Genomic DNA, 13,933 nt, shown 5'->3' on the forward strand with positions numbered 1-13,933 from the left:
AGCCGACGTCTGTGGCGACGACGGCGACTGGAGCGACGCTGGCGGGGAACGCCAGAGACGATGGGAGGAAGATGGAAGAGAAGAGGAAAGAGAGTGGGGGCGTCGGGGTCTCTGGAGAGACGGCGGTGACGAAGGACGACGACGGGAACGGACAAAAGATGGTGTCGCGGTATGCAGGGTGCCACTAGGCGCCTGCCTGCGGGCCGCGGCCAGAGCGCGCGACTCTAGCCCTCCGATACCGTGATGACCAACAGAAAACAGAACTCACCTGATGAGCCTCAGATGTCGCGCCATGGCACTGTCCACCCAATCTCAGCTGAGCTTTGCGAGCTTGCTCGGAGTTGCGTCGGCCGCGCTCGACGACGGGGAAGAGGAGCTCGAAGGCAGGGCTGGCGGGGACGTCCTCGATGATGGAGGAAGAAAACGAAAGCGAGGAACGGAGGCGTCAAGGACAAGGCCCGAGGGAAGACAAGATCAAGCCTGAATAAGCCTCTCGCAAAAGGGGGCGGCCTCGGAGACAGAGAGGCCCAGCGTGCCCACGGGCGGGATGGTTATCTAGGTTCACGAGTGCCGCGCGAGTCCGGGGAAGTTCAGGGGGGCCTCCTTCGCTCGTCGCGCTCGGGTGCCGGTATTTGAAGGAAAGGAGCTGCAGTCGGACGTCAAACGGATGGACGGAGTACTCGGAGCCTTCGCGGAATGCCCGGTCGCGCAGATAAGTACGGGCCAGTAGATGCAGGATTGATCTGATCCAAGTCCGCCCTCGGGGACAAATCACTCGTTGCATTACAAACCTTGGTGAGTCTATGCTCGGCCCTTCTCGGGGGACGCGTCCGTGCTAATGGCGCCGACCTATGGACAGATCGCACGCATACGTGCATGCGAACGCTCGACTCGTACCATGGTACCATACCAACATGAGGACTAGGCCCCGCAGACAACGCTGCGCCGCAAGTCCACTTACGACGCGGCGTGCGTCATAGCGACCGCGCACGTCGTCCTGCGACTCCGGCTGACTGCTCTCTCTTCGACGCTATTCTTGCCCGCGTCCCGCGTAGACGGAACGTCCACACCGCCACAGTTACATCCAGAAATCCACGCATTCGAGGCCGCCGCCACGCATCCTAGCTTCGACGCGGGGATACTCCACACAATTGCACTGCCTAAGCGTCTTCCCGGATATCTAGATATCTGCTGCTTCCTAGGTTCGCGATATCTGACCACTCGGCGCTGTTATGTAGGACTCCCCATCGCGTATGCGCAGGTCCCAACTCGCCTCGACTCGCAAATTCGCAGCAGCGTCACGGCCACACCTTGATGTCAACCATCCACCATGACCGATGTGGACGGCGGCACAGACCCTCCTGCCGCAATGTGTCCAACGCCGGCCCACCGACAGGCGGGTTCTTTTACGTTCAGATACCGGAGCAAACGTGGGGTTGACGCGAGGATGCAGCATGGCTTGTTGAATCCGCCAGCAGGAACGACCATGTGCCATGCTTTGGCATACTGGCGCAATAGTTGGAAGCGCGCCCTGGCCTCGGGCGGTGTTCAGGGTAGTCCACCTCTTCGTTGCATATTCGGGTGGATGGACATAACAGGTGCGTATCCGTCTTTGACTGTAAACACGTTCCGGAGGCTAGAGGACCGTCGAGCTGTCCTGACGATAATTCACACTTGTGAATATCGATTTGTCTGAGGAACGGCGCCCATACTAGCTAGTACACCGTGCTGCAATATTTCACATCACCTGAAGTGAAATGGACGTCTAGAAGGCTCGCTTATTGTTGTCGATACCATCCGAAATTCATAACGACGCCTTCTTTGCATTACAACCCTAGAGGTGATTGGGATCGGTGAAATGCTGGTGCGTATTGCAAAGAATGTTGCGTGGACGTGCCTGTTAGGCTGTGGACGGACGAAGAGCTGTGTACGCATCACCACTAGTGCGTGAGTAGGCGAACGCATCCATGTTGATTGCGACCATTTCCAACATACACAGACGATAGTTGACGAGCAGGTGAGATATCATCTTCATTGACAGGCTAGGATGGCCCCCAACACTGTCCACAGCGAATGCGACTATGGTATATGTAGTCTATACATTAGGGTCTCACATCTGTGGTAACCAGCTTAGAAGACCGGGTTGAATCACGTCGTATGGACACTCACCGTAGCACAAGTACTGGCACGTCTAAGTGGCACGGTCACGGCCAAGAGAGGCATTAATCCTGGCCTGCTCCTTTTGCTCTTGCTCTAGGATATCCTTCCATGAGTGGTCTATAGGCTGCACGCGATGATTCTGATTAGTGGGGTCGAAGTAAGAGATACTTGGGCTAGCCCTTACCAGATGGCGGAAACGAGGATCGTCCTCGTCACCCCGGTTCTTCGCACGCTGAGATGACGTGAGGATACCGGCGGCAATGATGATGCCAATGGTCAGTCCTTGCGCCCACACACGAGCTTGGACAATCTTCTGTGGCACCGTTTGGTAGCTACACGAGCACGTAAGCCTTGCGCATTCCGACTGATGGAGATTGAACGAACGTACGGATCGCGCATGATATAGCCAAACGTTCCAGCCATAGCAGTAGCCCAGCTGCCAACGATGACGCCGTACTGGTGCCGGCTCACAAAGTCTGAGACCTTCTGGCCCACGGAGAGGTTCTGCCATCGCCGTTGTTCTCGAGCTTCGATCGTCTCGAGCTCTGCCGCGCCTGCATCTTTCCTGTGGACGGAAGCATGGGCATGGATGCGATGTGGATGAATATGCATGTGTACGCGCACCATTGTTCCCGTTCAAACATCTGACCCGCACGCTCAGCGCAGATAACGAATGCTGGGACAGCAACGAGGATGACACCGAACGCCTTGAGAGACGGCTGGAGAGCGCGGTAGTATGGGAAGCGACGATATGCGATGTAGGACGCGGGGAGAGCGAAGCCGAGGCCGCCTGCGAGGCCCTTGAGACCGCCGACGATGGTCGCATGCTGCTGCGCGTCCAGCTCTTCTTTCGTGACAATCTGTGCGCGCAGTGAGTACCAGAGCGCGTCGGATAGCGAGAGAACGGCGTACCTTCATGGTGGGTAATGAGGTGGGTGGAGGAGGAGGTTGTTCTTAATTGCGACATGGCTGGGGTAGATATACTTATTCTTAGTGCAGGTCGACGCGTGCCGGGATGCGTCGGGCAGAAGGAGAAACAGCGCCATGACGTCAGCCAGCCCTGTGCCGGTACAGAGCGGTCCGGGCCTTCCTTGAACGCGCAGACTCGGGTCTCTACCAATCGTCGGGTGGTATCGGACCCCGTCCTCGGAGTGCTCGCAAAGTACTCAGATGCGCATTCGTCTCGCTCAAAAACATACCGGAATGCAGCGAAGACATGGCGTTGCATCAGCTGACACTCAGACCATACTTACACGCCAGAATCGCATGTATCCCACGGGTGCAGGACTTTGTCGTGCCTGCCCTCATCCTTCCAGCGCAGCGCACACAACCCGTCTTTACACGGACACCGTCTCCCCGATATTTCCCCCAAAGTGCACAGGTTCTATCAGCGTACGCCACAATATACAGCTCGCTCAACAGCGTGCATATTCAAGACACCAGGGCAGCTCTGTCAGAATATGATCAGCGGGACACATACAGCTCGTCTTATGCTGTGGCCGCAACACACCGTCTCTGGTGCCTGCCTATCATGGGAAAAATGCCACCTTGTCTTTGCTTCTACACGTTGGAAGCCATCCAACACGCCACCCGCGTGTTTTGTATATCTCCCGCCGAAGGATCATGTGCAATCCCTGTCTGGCAGCACCACCAAGCCGGCTTGTCTTTCCCCTGGCCACTCGCGATGCTCTTCACTCGGCTTATCAACTGCACGCGTACTCAAGAGCGACATTGTCTCCCGTGCCGGACTTCGTCTTTGCCCGGTCTTGTCCCTGAGCTTTCAACTATGACTGGCGAAGCTTGACCGAACGCTGTTCGCGATACCGGCTGGCTTCTCTTCTGCTTTGTCTGTAGCTCGTGAAGTCACGGCTATCATGGTCGCTAACCGCGTATTGTGGCAAGACATACCGGCCCGGTCACATTGTGGCTGAAGAACAAAGACGCGCTGCCTTCAAATACCTGTCTCCACACCTTACTGCCAACCACCGCCATATTCTCCATTGCGCACTCGCTACCCGGGACGCACCAGCTCTTACATTCGCACCTGTCATCTACTCATTGGTCTGCTCCACCTCCTCACTTGCACCATGGATCCCCGCTCGTACAAGGACATCCAAACCAAGTCTGGACACACCTATCACGCCTTCGTTTCCCCCTCCAAGGACGCGTCGAAGCCTACCCTACTCTTTATACATGGCTTCCCGTCTACCGCGTACGACTGGCGTCACCAAGTTGTCTTCTTCAGCAAGGCCGGCTACGGCATCGTGGCCCCCGACCTCCTGGGACACGGTGGTTCGTCCAAACCACCAGGCCTTGACCACTACGCCCCAAGCAAGGTTGCAGCGGACCTCGTTGACATTCTCGACAAGCTGAAAACAGGCCGTGTCGTCGCAGTCGGACATGATTGGTACGTTCCGTGTTTAGGTTCCTCTAAGGTAGTTGGTTCAATATCGCTACTAACCATTGTCCGTCGTCCATCGTAGGGGCTCGATTTTGGCCTCGCGCTTGGCCATGTACTATCCGACGCGCTTCTCTGGACTCGTGTTCCTCGCAAGCGGATACTGTCCTCCCCTCGCAGGGTTTGACCTCAAGGCCGTTCTCGCCCACCAACGTGAGCATGTCGGCACCGAGCTATTCGGATACTGGCTGTACGCGTCTCTTCTAACTCTGATTTCGCTCATGGTCTGAAATATATATTCACACATCTAGCTTCCTCTCGGAAGACCGTGCGAAGGACATCGTGGACACGCATGTAAGCCTCTCCTCACGCGCGTCATTGCTATGTGCTCACCACACTACATGTTCCACTTCAGCTCGAGTCTCTCATGAGCCTCTGGTACACTTCAAACCCCGACCTCTGGAAGACCATCCTCGCGCCGTCCGGGAAGCTCGAGCCCTGGCTCAAGGCCGATAGCAAAGCCCCGCTAGCCCCGTTCATCACCAAGGAGGTATGCATGCATCCGTGTCTCATGAGTGCGTACGAAGTTGACTGTTGGGAACAGGATGAGGGCCGCATGCTCGCCGACTGGCGCAAAGCCGGTGGTCTCGGCGCCGCACTCAAGTGGTACAAAGTCATGGCCTGCGACCTCATGGGCAAAGACGACGTCGGTGCGTATCTCACCTTCCCTCCTTTGTCTCCCCGCGCCCGCGCCCCCTCAGCCCTTATCATTTCATTGCATGTTGTTGACGCAACCTACATATATACAGCCGTCGACGGGAAACTGAAGCTTGACGTCCCCGTGTACTTCGCGGGCTGCACGCGCGACCACGTCTGCATCGCGCAGCCGTCCGAGCACATCGTGCGCCAGTTCTGCGCGAAGGGCACCGTGCAGCACTTTGACACCGGCCACTGGGTCCAGCTCGAGGCCCCCGAGAAGCTGAACCGCGCGCTCTTGCAGTGGCTCGAGACTGTCGTCGGCAAGTGATCTTCCTGCTGTCGGTATCGTACTTACGGTTTGGCCCCCTCCTCACCCTCCCTCTCGTCTGGTCTGCGTGTTTGTTTGTTTGTATGCTTTTTGCTGTCCTGCTGTTGTGCGATACCCTGCGCGTCGTGGATCAGGACTGTGTAGATGTGCTTACTGTACTCATTGCTGTTGTGGTATCTGCTACCTCATCGTTCTGAGCTACTGACTTACGATTGGATTGGTTGTATCTCTCTCGGTATTGTAGCAGTTGTGTATAATGCTATCAATCGATCATGCTGTCCTCGCATAGGGAGAGGAACTCGGAAACACAGTACATATGGTGGGGTATACAAGTGCAAGGAAATACAGGGTGACGTCAGACCGCCTCAGCTCACAAGCCCGTCGAGAACCCGTCCATCCCCATCTCAGCAGGGGGACCCATCGGTACAGCGCTCGAAGACGGCACGTTTTCGAAGTAGTCGAGACTACCCTGACCGAACACTGCTGGATCAGCGAGCATCCATGCGTGCTGCTGCATGGTCTGCATCATCGCGACCTGTGCGGGATTGTACCGGTACGGGTGGAACCTGCCCGCCCTCGTCGACGGAACGCGCCAGCTGCTCGGACCGCTCCGCTCGGTACCGGTAACAGTACTGGAAGAACCGGTCGGGTGGTTGAGGTCGTGCAAAAGGAGCCCGAGGCATCCGTCCATCACCTCTTCCTTGATGACTACTTCTTGCTTGACCGTGTCTGGGATTGAAACCGCTGCTGGCTCAGGTTGACTGGCGATGAGGGGAGACTCGGACGACGAGCTTGAGGCTCCAGGGTCGGTGCTTGACGACGTATCCGACGAGGACGCGCCACGAGAGGGACGGCGCCGGGCAGCTGTCGGGGCCTTCTTGACTTTGGGCGGGAGCTCAGAGGCGTGCTTCACCTGCTTGTGCCTTGTCAGCCCGCCCGGGCTGTTGAACTTGGCGTCACACTTGACGCGGTGCCCTTTTGCGTTCACGACCGTATACGGGCATTCGTGAGGATAGTTGAGCGTGCTAGAGTGATGTGTAAAGGATGAGCACGCGGGTTGGCACATTGACAAGCTGCATCGACTCACTGTTTTGCAGAGATGTGGCTGTTCAGGTTGCACTGTTGTCGGGTTTTATGGTCGCAGTGAGGACATTGCAGAGTGCTGTGTAGGAATCGCGGGGTTGAGCCGTGGGTCAAACATGGATGATGATAAGTACGGGGCTTACGGTGGTTTGTGCCGGGCGATGTGGCGCTTTAAATCCCTTGCAATATATTTGCCGGGACAGTACGGACAAGTGTGTCGCTTATTGTGTGTCTAGTCAGTAATCGAGTGTGGCCGACGGTTGACAATCACTTACGTCGGGCAAGGAGGCCAAGTCAATGTCCGGAACGCTGGCCAGATCTAATGACATGGGGAGAGTGGGTATATGCGTGGGAGTGGGAGTGGGTATTCGGGTAGGGGGATGTCCTCCTACCAGCTATGGGACGGGTATTTTATGGCCACGAGAGGACGCTTTGGCAGTGTGACGGATGTGAAAGTAGCCGCCGTGGTGTTGCTTTGTAGGCTAGACTTGTAAACCAACTTGGACGTCCCACAAAAGCGACCCGCTTGGACATGTGTTCGACTATGCCAAAGCGTGAGTGGTTCAGCTGCTACGGAATACTATGCCGAGGTCCAAGCGAGTGAACAGCAAAACATTACCTGTACTGTTGGCTATGGCTTTCAAGCTGGCAGCCCCTCTTGCTACCTGTGATGTACATTGATAGTGAGTAGTTGAGAAGGTTTGGGAAAACATCAATAGTATCGATAGCTTGTGGCAGGGCTGGGAAACCCGAGGGTCAAGCAGTGGGCCCGGGGCCAGGTTGGACCGCAGCACCCTCGATCCTGCCCACTGAAGGCTTTGCCGCGAGTCCCCCGCATTGAAAATTGACATCCAGTGTTGCCTTTTGGGTGGCGCCATGAGCTTTTGAGCAGTGAACGATGCCGAGCACTCGGATAGTCCGAGTCTGTCGATGCAACTCAGACCCCTGGCATCTTAAAAGGCCATCTAGGTCTATTGGTCGCTGTATTCACGAGCTGGTGTTAAGTATAAGTTTTCGGGTTATTGCATTGACAGCTGAAAGCTAACAAATGAATGCGGAGACTACCTGAGTCGTGGGCCGGGCGAGAGTCACGTAGTAGCAGTAGACGCCCGAGCTGACGAGAGGCGAAAGGGCGCTTACAGTCGTAATCCACGGCGTGCACCATGACCACGACCACCACTGTGAGTACCCAGGTTGTCATCATATTGACAGGCCATACTGACTGCAAGCATGATAGCATGTACCAAAGACACTTGAGGAACTGTTGCATGCCGCGGCAGTACTCACTGGTCCATCTTCCTCATCCGAAATCCGACCTGCGGATCTGAAAGGCGTCCTTCACCGTAGGCTATCGGAGTATCATGCTCTCTACGATCAGCATATTCCAGCAGAGAATGCGTCTCTTGAGTCTTTGCAGCTTGAAACTGCGACGGAGTCTCTCTTAATCTTGGAACTCCTGCACAAGGCTCTTACCAGCCCTGCAACCCCCGCACCTGCAGACCACGAGCCTGGAGGCCCGACCACACAGAGGGACCCCTCTATGATAGGGACACGGGACATGGGGTTGATACGAACGCTTCTATCCATCGTGTTCAAATGGGCTGTGGAACCTCTGCTGCAGCGTATCGTGGCAGGGATCCCTTCGACATCAACGTCGCACGCAGTGAATGGAGCAAGGATCATTGACCTCACTGGCCTCCCGCACGAATTCTCCACGTTGTCCTCAGTAACTTCTCGCCTGCTGTCTCTTCCGCTCTCCGACGGAATCACTTCTCCTCTGTCACAATCTGCAGTGACTGCAACGCTCTTGAATCGCCATCTGCCTGACCTCCTCCTCCCTTGCATCGTCATCGGTTGGCTACCGAAGTCACTCGCAACGGAGACCATGCCCACGGCCGACTCGCTTCGTCCACAGGTCATGTACTTGCTATCACGGTATGTCCGCTTTTCCTCGTCGCTCTCTGCACTCTTCACAGGTCAATTCAAAGGCTTCCTGCGTCCCAGGTAATCTCAGCGGTAGGCCAAACCTTATCTCGTGCACCTGGGCCTCTCCCGTACGCACGGAAGACGTGCACGTTCATTCTCGGCCGCCAACTCATTCGCCCGGAAGGGATCCGAGGGCTCTGCGAGTCTGTGTTCGCAGAAGAAGACGTATCTGGAGAAGATGCATCGCTCGAGAAGCTTGAGCATGTTGCCCGTGTGCTGTGCACAGTTCCCTCGGGCATGAAGGCTGAGGTGGGTAGCGTCGACCACATCACTTCGTACACACACTCAATTATACGGTGCAGGAGTACTGCGCGATCGTGATCCCACGCATGCTGCTCCTGGTCAGCGTCGAGGACCGTGCGCTACCACCGGCACATCGACGAGCGATCGCTTTCTCCCTTTCTCGTATTTTGACGAGTGATGCCAATCCTCCGCTTCAAAAATGCTCTTCCGACATCGCGCTGGCTATGTTGCATGATCCCATTCTGCAGGGTAAGTTTTCATGTTTCGTTCGTACATCATCTGCAACTTACCTCTCTCATACAGGGAATGGGGAATTGACCGTATCAGCTTCGCTCCGCACTATCGAGGTGCTCCTCACCAACACTGATCCATCACCGACTTTCATCTCGACCCTTTTCACACCGATCGTGCCATCGCTATACGCACTTTACGCTCATCTCGAGGGAGCCAAAACGGCCGACCCGCTTCTGCGGGAGTCGCTGAAGGGCTTCCTTGAGACGTGGGGCAGGCTCGTAGGCAGCACGGAAGTTCTCGGCACGTTGTGGAGAATCATCGACGGTGAAGGTGGGATTTGGCGCGTGGACGTGGCTGGCAGTATCTCGAGAACCGAAGAGTACGTGCTTGTTCCCTTGCGATGTATTCGTCGGTCTTATTAATACCTTCACCAGAGATGATCAGAACGCAGAATCCCTTTCCCTCTTCACCCCGGAAAGCTTACGTCATGCAGAGGAAGCCGGGGAGCTCGACGTCGATTCCAACATACTCGGACTCAAGCCCGATCCTGTCCAATTCGTGCGGTTTGTCAAGGGTCTGGGACGTGCGGACGTATCGTCAGAGCTCTTCGTGAGGCTTCTACAAGGGTACCGCGAGTTGCAAAGCCAGCGGGGCAACGAACCGTTGAAGTAAGCAACCTTGTACCTGTACCGAGGCGCTTTGTGACTGACTGGCCTGAAGGACCTTGTTGTATCTACAATTGGTCCTGCAGATGCAGATGCAGATATCTGATGACGATGCTTCGAACGTCTTGAAGAAACCGGAGCACATCCTGTCCTTCGTCAAACACGCGCTGGAAAACCCTCGACAGCCCGAGGGAGGCGGCGTGAAGAGGTCATCTTCGGACGCGGGTCTCCGCATGGAGGACCTGCGCATTGTAGAGGACGAGCCGGACGAAGTCGACGAGGTCGACAGTGACGATGAAGAGCCTGATGCTGGTAACGAGGAGACAGTCGACGATATGACAACCACCGCCGTCAAGTTGTTGCTCGCAGTGCTAGAAGGTGCGCGCAACTAACAACATCTTTGTCAGAACACTAGCTTACGGCAGATCGTGATACAGCCAACCCTGACTTGTCGGCTAGGACCGCGCCAGTGTTGAACGACATATTCTCACTGTTGGAGCCGTTCTCGAGAGTTTCCAACGAGGAGCTCCGCTCCCTTGTTCGAGAAGCCAGGATGGTCATGACGGCGCGACTCGCCTCAACGTCTGACACATCCACATCCAAGTCCTCCAAGTCAGCCGGGGAGACGGAGAGCCCGCAAGAAACGTACCAGAAGGCCCTCAAGCTCCTACAAGATCCTCTCCTCCCAGTCCGCGCGCACGGCCTCATGCTCCTCCGCCAGCTCGTGTCCGCACGCAAGTCCACAACTGGCACTCTCTCCGAGCCGGCGTTGGACCGCGCGCTCGTCCCAGGTATTCTGTCAATATTCATGCAGTCTATCCAAGACGACGATTCGTACATGTTCCTCAATGCCGTACAAGGCCTCTCAGCGATGGTGGACGGGTTCGGCAAGGACGTGCTGCGCGGTCTGGTGAAGACGTACTCGGATGGTGTCGACGGGCTCGGCGCGAGCGCAATGTCCCAACATGACGTTGACATGCGGACGCGCGTCGGAGAGGCTCTAGGTCAAGTTATCCGGCGGTGCGGGGACGCCCTACCTTCCTATGGTGAGTCTGCGGCACCTCTGATGACGCCCCGCATAGCGTGTTTCTAATGACCATATTACAGCATCGCTGCTGGTCCCACCGCTGTTCCAGGTTGTACGGACATCTCACTTCCCGACTGTCTTGCGCACGTCGGCGATATCTCTGCTGGCGCAGTCTGTCAGAACGAACGCCCTCGCCGTACTTCCGTACATCGTGGACCTTACAGAGGCGATGATAGACCTTCTGCAGGTCGAGACTGTACCCGCACCGCAGCGCACTGGGTCCGAAGGAGCCCCGGAGGCGAAGAGCGAGGCCGGAGAAGCAGCGGAGACAGAGACAGACCGGCCCAAACCCCATCCAACGATGGACTCACAGCCCACCTCTACGAACACAAAGTTTCCTCCGCTGCGACGCGCGGCGTTGCACTTCCTCGCGCTTCTGATCCAAGCATGCACAAAGCGTATATACGAGACCGGAGACACGGAACGCTTCCTGCTCCCACCGGATGTCATGAGACGTGCGAAGACCACGCTGTGGTATATCGTGGCGACGGACGCGGACGACGTGGTGCGGGTAATGGCGAGAGAGACGGCAGAAGGCCTCGATCAGCTCGCAAACGCAGCCCTCGGGCTCTAGCGCAGATCTGCACTCTTCTGTACTTCACAACTTCACATGATATTTTGCTGCAAACAAACTATGCGCAGGCTATCTCTGAGAAGCGATTAATAGCTGGAAAGAAGCAACGATCGCTTCTCCTGCGAAATTACGGTATGTCTGCCCCGTATCTGTCCCAGCACCGGTGTGCTCGAGGACGCTGAGTCAATATAAAGGCATAATCTCATCTTGGTTCGTCCGACAGCGGTCAGCCGTGCGCATGTCACGGAGACCTGCTGGGGTACTCTGTCCAGGCAGTAGGGTGGGCGTGAGCCAGTGCCTGAACTGAGATAGAGAACCGACGGATAGAAGCAGCAAGCCTCACCTTTCCCCAGCACTATCAATCCAAGCACACGCGCAACAGGGTAGAAGCCTCTTGCGATTTATCCATTACGCAGCAATCCCGACCGCGCCTACAGCCTTGCCAATGTCGTCTACCCGCTTCCGAAAGGTCCGCCATTTCGCGCTGCCAGCCTGCAGGATCGTTGCGTGGTCGTTGTACCCGTCTATGGACGCGTTCAACCTGAGGAACGGGTTCGCGACCGCCTGACGGTATGCCGTATGCAGGGCGCGGAAAATCTTGGAATATCGCCGTGTACATGGTAAGTCAAAGCAACGGAGGAAGGGTGCCGAGAAGAAACATACCGTCAGGACGTCTGCGTCACGCACGACGGAGTCGGTCAGCGCGAGAGCGATGATAATCTTGACCTTCAGCGGTGTGATGTATCCATATACCGCCACGTCCTCCATCGTGTACAGCAAGTTCATATAGCAGTCCGTAGACTTAGAGGCCATCGCGGCCGTGACTGTTCCGATGTCATGTCGCAGGATTGCCAGGACGGGAGAGCGTAGTCCGAGTTAGACTTCGAGTGACTTACGACGCGACTGGCGACGCACTGCGTTCGTCGATGACATCGAGGCTGGTGTGGGCGATGTAGTGATACTTCAGCTCGTCCTGACCTTGCACGAATGTCCGGATGAGGATAGGATGGTTCTGAGGTGATACAAAAGCGACTGCGTTCAGCTTAAGCGGCGGCATGATGGGGGGAGGCAGGTAGTAAAGAGCTTAGAAGCGCCCATAAGCACTACCGTACCTAATGGGGCTCCGCGGACTTGGCAAGGGTAAAGTTGCAAGCGCATCTGAGAGACACGGATCCGGATGTGCGCAAGACTACACAACACCTACGTGTATGGCGTTGACACGATTTGATGGCTGACATGAAGCGACCGACATGCGAGGGTCGCGGCGCGCATGAGGTCGACGGCAAACCCCAGTCGTACCATCTGTGCGCCAAGGCCGGGAGAACCGTTGGTACGAGGTACGACATGTGTATTCGCAGCAGGAGACAACAGTGAGATTCTCAGAAGCAGAAATTAACGATAGATGTATAACAGCAACACAAGACCGGAGGATGTATAATGCAACGGATGGATGGGAATGAGGTAGAACGCGCAGCTTATATCGAGCCGCTGGAGTAGTAGCGCCATGCGAAGTAGGCACCGAGCATGGCGAGGGGAACGAAGTACATCGCGCTACACGACACACGGTCAGATAGCGCAGGAAACACGTAAGGGATACAACGTACTTGGAGCCCTGTTGCACGGCAGTATTGACTGCAGCGCTGTTAGAGTAGGACGCTGCAGGCTTGGTCTTGAGCTCCTGGTACCGGGAGGAATTTGAATACAAGGTAGCGCGTCATATATAGGAAAACACGTACATCCGTCTTTTCAAAGTCGCCAACCAGCATGTCCTTGAGGAGAGCACGCGCCTCGTCCGAGTGACCGACATCCTCGAAGGCCTCCGTAGCATCCCGTGCTAGAAACGCGTTAGTATACGAGCCTGAGAATTGCTGGGAATAGAGATACGCACCAGCCTCGGCGAGGATTACCTCGTCGCCTCCAGGGTGCTGGGCTCCGTGCGTGAGGTTGCTGCGGACAAGCCCAGGGCCAGACAGAGACATACCTCGTCAATGAATTTGGTGACATCGTAGACTGGAGTGGCCATGAGCTGTCAATGCGGACACGTAGATAGCGCAGACTGCGCACCCTTTTCGTGGAGAAGGAGGTAAAGACTGTCCTTCGTCCTGTGCTCCTTGAGCTCCGCAAAAGTGACGAGCTTGGACATGAGAGCAGGGATGTGTGGGAGGAGGAGGGAGGGGAACGGGGGACAAGTCGAGCGAGGCGACAGGTGTAACCGGGCAACAAATGGGAGTCGCGCTATATGGGCAGGTCTGATTCCCACGTGGCGAGCAGGATTATGCCAAACGCGGGTGGCTGATACGAATGGGCCCCTCAACCGGCTCGCTCGTCCGCCCGACAGTCAAGCTTGCACACGTTCTAGCACAACCTGGACTGCTCACTTTCCCGACATTCTGATGGACACACGCGAAGATACCTCACCTCTCATCCCAGCTCGTAACGCCGACTTACGCGGGCGGAGTCTCGCATTACTTCCCTT

General features: G+C 56.3%; 6 protein-coding genes across 6 annotated transcripts; 2 read left to right on the forward strand and 4 right to left on the reverse strand.

Annotated features, from left to right (window-relative positions):
* Window positions 1-1,944: 1,944 nt before the first annotated feature.
* Window positions 1,945-3,107, reverse strand: L226DRAFT_529676 (uncharacterized protein). The gene is made up of 6 exons (XM_067679667.1): window positions 3,073-3,107; window positions 2,785-3,020; window positions 2,549-2,725; window positions 2,345-2,492; window positions 2,170-2,284; window positions 1,945-2,116 (listed from the first exon to the last, which is right to left on the reverse strand). The coding sequence occupies exons 1-5, from the start codon at window positions 3,076-3,078 to the stop codon at window positions 2,192-2,194; spliced, it is 660 nt and encodes a 219-aa protein (XP_067541839.1). The 5' UTR covers window positions 3,079-3,107; the 3' UTR covers window positions 1,945-2,116; window positions 2,170-2,191.
* A 905-nt stretch (window positions 3,108-4,012) lies between these two features.
* L226DRAFT_499437 (alpha/beta-hydrolase) lies at window positions 4,013-5,735 on the forward strand. The gene is made up of 6 exons (XM_067677721.1): window positions 4,013-4,567; window positions 4,644-4,808; window positions 4,870-4,912; window positions 4,974-5,108; window positions 5,163-5,268; window positions 5,368-5,735. Exons 1-6 carry the CDS (start codon window positions 4,248-4,250, stop codon window positions 5,583-5,585), a joined length of 987 nt encoding a protein of 328 aa, XP_067541840.1. The 5' UTR covers window positions 4,013-4,247; the 3' UTR covers window positions 5,586-5,735.
* Window positions 5,736-5,955: 220 nt separating this feature from the next.
* On the reverse strand, window positions 5,956-6,997 carry L226DRAFT_566056 (uncharacterized protein; the record flags this gene model as incomplete). Its single annotated transcript, XM_067683856.1, has 4 exons — window positions 5,956-6,610; window positions 6,673-6,747; window positions 6,812-6,888; window positions 6,944-6,997. The coding sequence occupies 4 exons, from the start codon at window positions 6,995-6,997 to the stop codon at window positions 5,956-5,958; spliced, it is 861 nt and encodes a 286-aa protein (XP_067541841.1).
* Window positions 6,998-7,829: 832 nt separating this feature from the next.
* Window positions 7,830-11,508, forward strand: L226DRAFT_608532 (uncharacterized protein; the record flags this gene model as incomplete). Its single annotated transcript, XM_067685941.1, has 9 exons — window positions 7,830-7,849; window positions 7,906-8,603; window positions 8,657-8,903; window positions 8,957-9,146; window positions 9,201-9,510; window positions 9,566-9,799; window positions 9,852-10,174; window positions 10,234-10,842; window positions 10,904-11,508. Coding segments are annotated over 9 exons (3,185 nt in total), but the record flags the coding sequence as incomplete, so codon positions are not given.
* Window positions 11,509-11,524: 16 nt separating this feature from the next.
* L226DRAFT_529682 (trafficking protein particle complex 2) lies at window positions 11,525-12,522 on the reverse strand. The gene is made up of 4 exons (XM_067679668.1): window positions 12,373-12,522; window positions 12,121-12,281; window positions 11,801-12,054; window positions 11,525-11,721 (listed from the first exon to the last, which is right to left on the reverse strand). The coding sequence occupies exons 1-3, from the start codon at window positions 12,512-12,514 to the stop codon at window positions 11,866-11,868; spliced, it is 492 nt and encodes a 163-aa protein (XP_067541843.1). The 5' UTR covers window positions 12,515-12,522; the 3' UTR covers window positions 11,525-11,721; window positions 11,801-11,865.
* A 410-nt stretch (window positions 12,523-12,932) lies between these two features.
* L226DRAFT_566059 (cytochrome b5) lies at window positions 12,933-13,600 on the reverse strand (the record flags this gene model as incomplete). Its single annotated transcript, XM_067683857.1, has 6 exons — window positions 12,933-13,008; window positions 13,062-13,135; window positions 13,194-13,291; window positions 13,346-13,382; window positions 13,439-13,467; window positions 13,522-13,600. The coding sequence occupies 6 exons, from the start codon at window positions 13,598-13,600 to the stop codon at window positions 12,933-12,935; spliced, it is 393 nt and encodes a 130-aa protein (XP_067541844.1).
* Window positions 13,601-13,933: the final 333 nt, after the last annotated feature.

The sequence above is a fragment of the Lentinus tigrinus genome (assembly GCF_003813185.1).
Source record: "Lentinus tigrinus ALCF2SS1-7 unplaced genomic scaffold L226scaffold_2, whole genome shotgun sequence".
Classification (NCBI taxonomy): domain Eukaryota; kingdom Fungi; phylum Basidiomycota; class Agaricomycetes; order Polyporales; family Polyporaceae; genus Lentinus; species Lentinus tigrinus.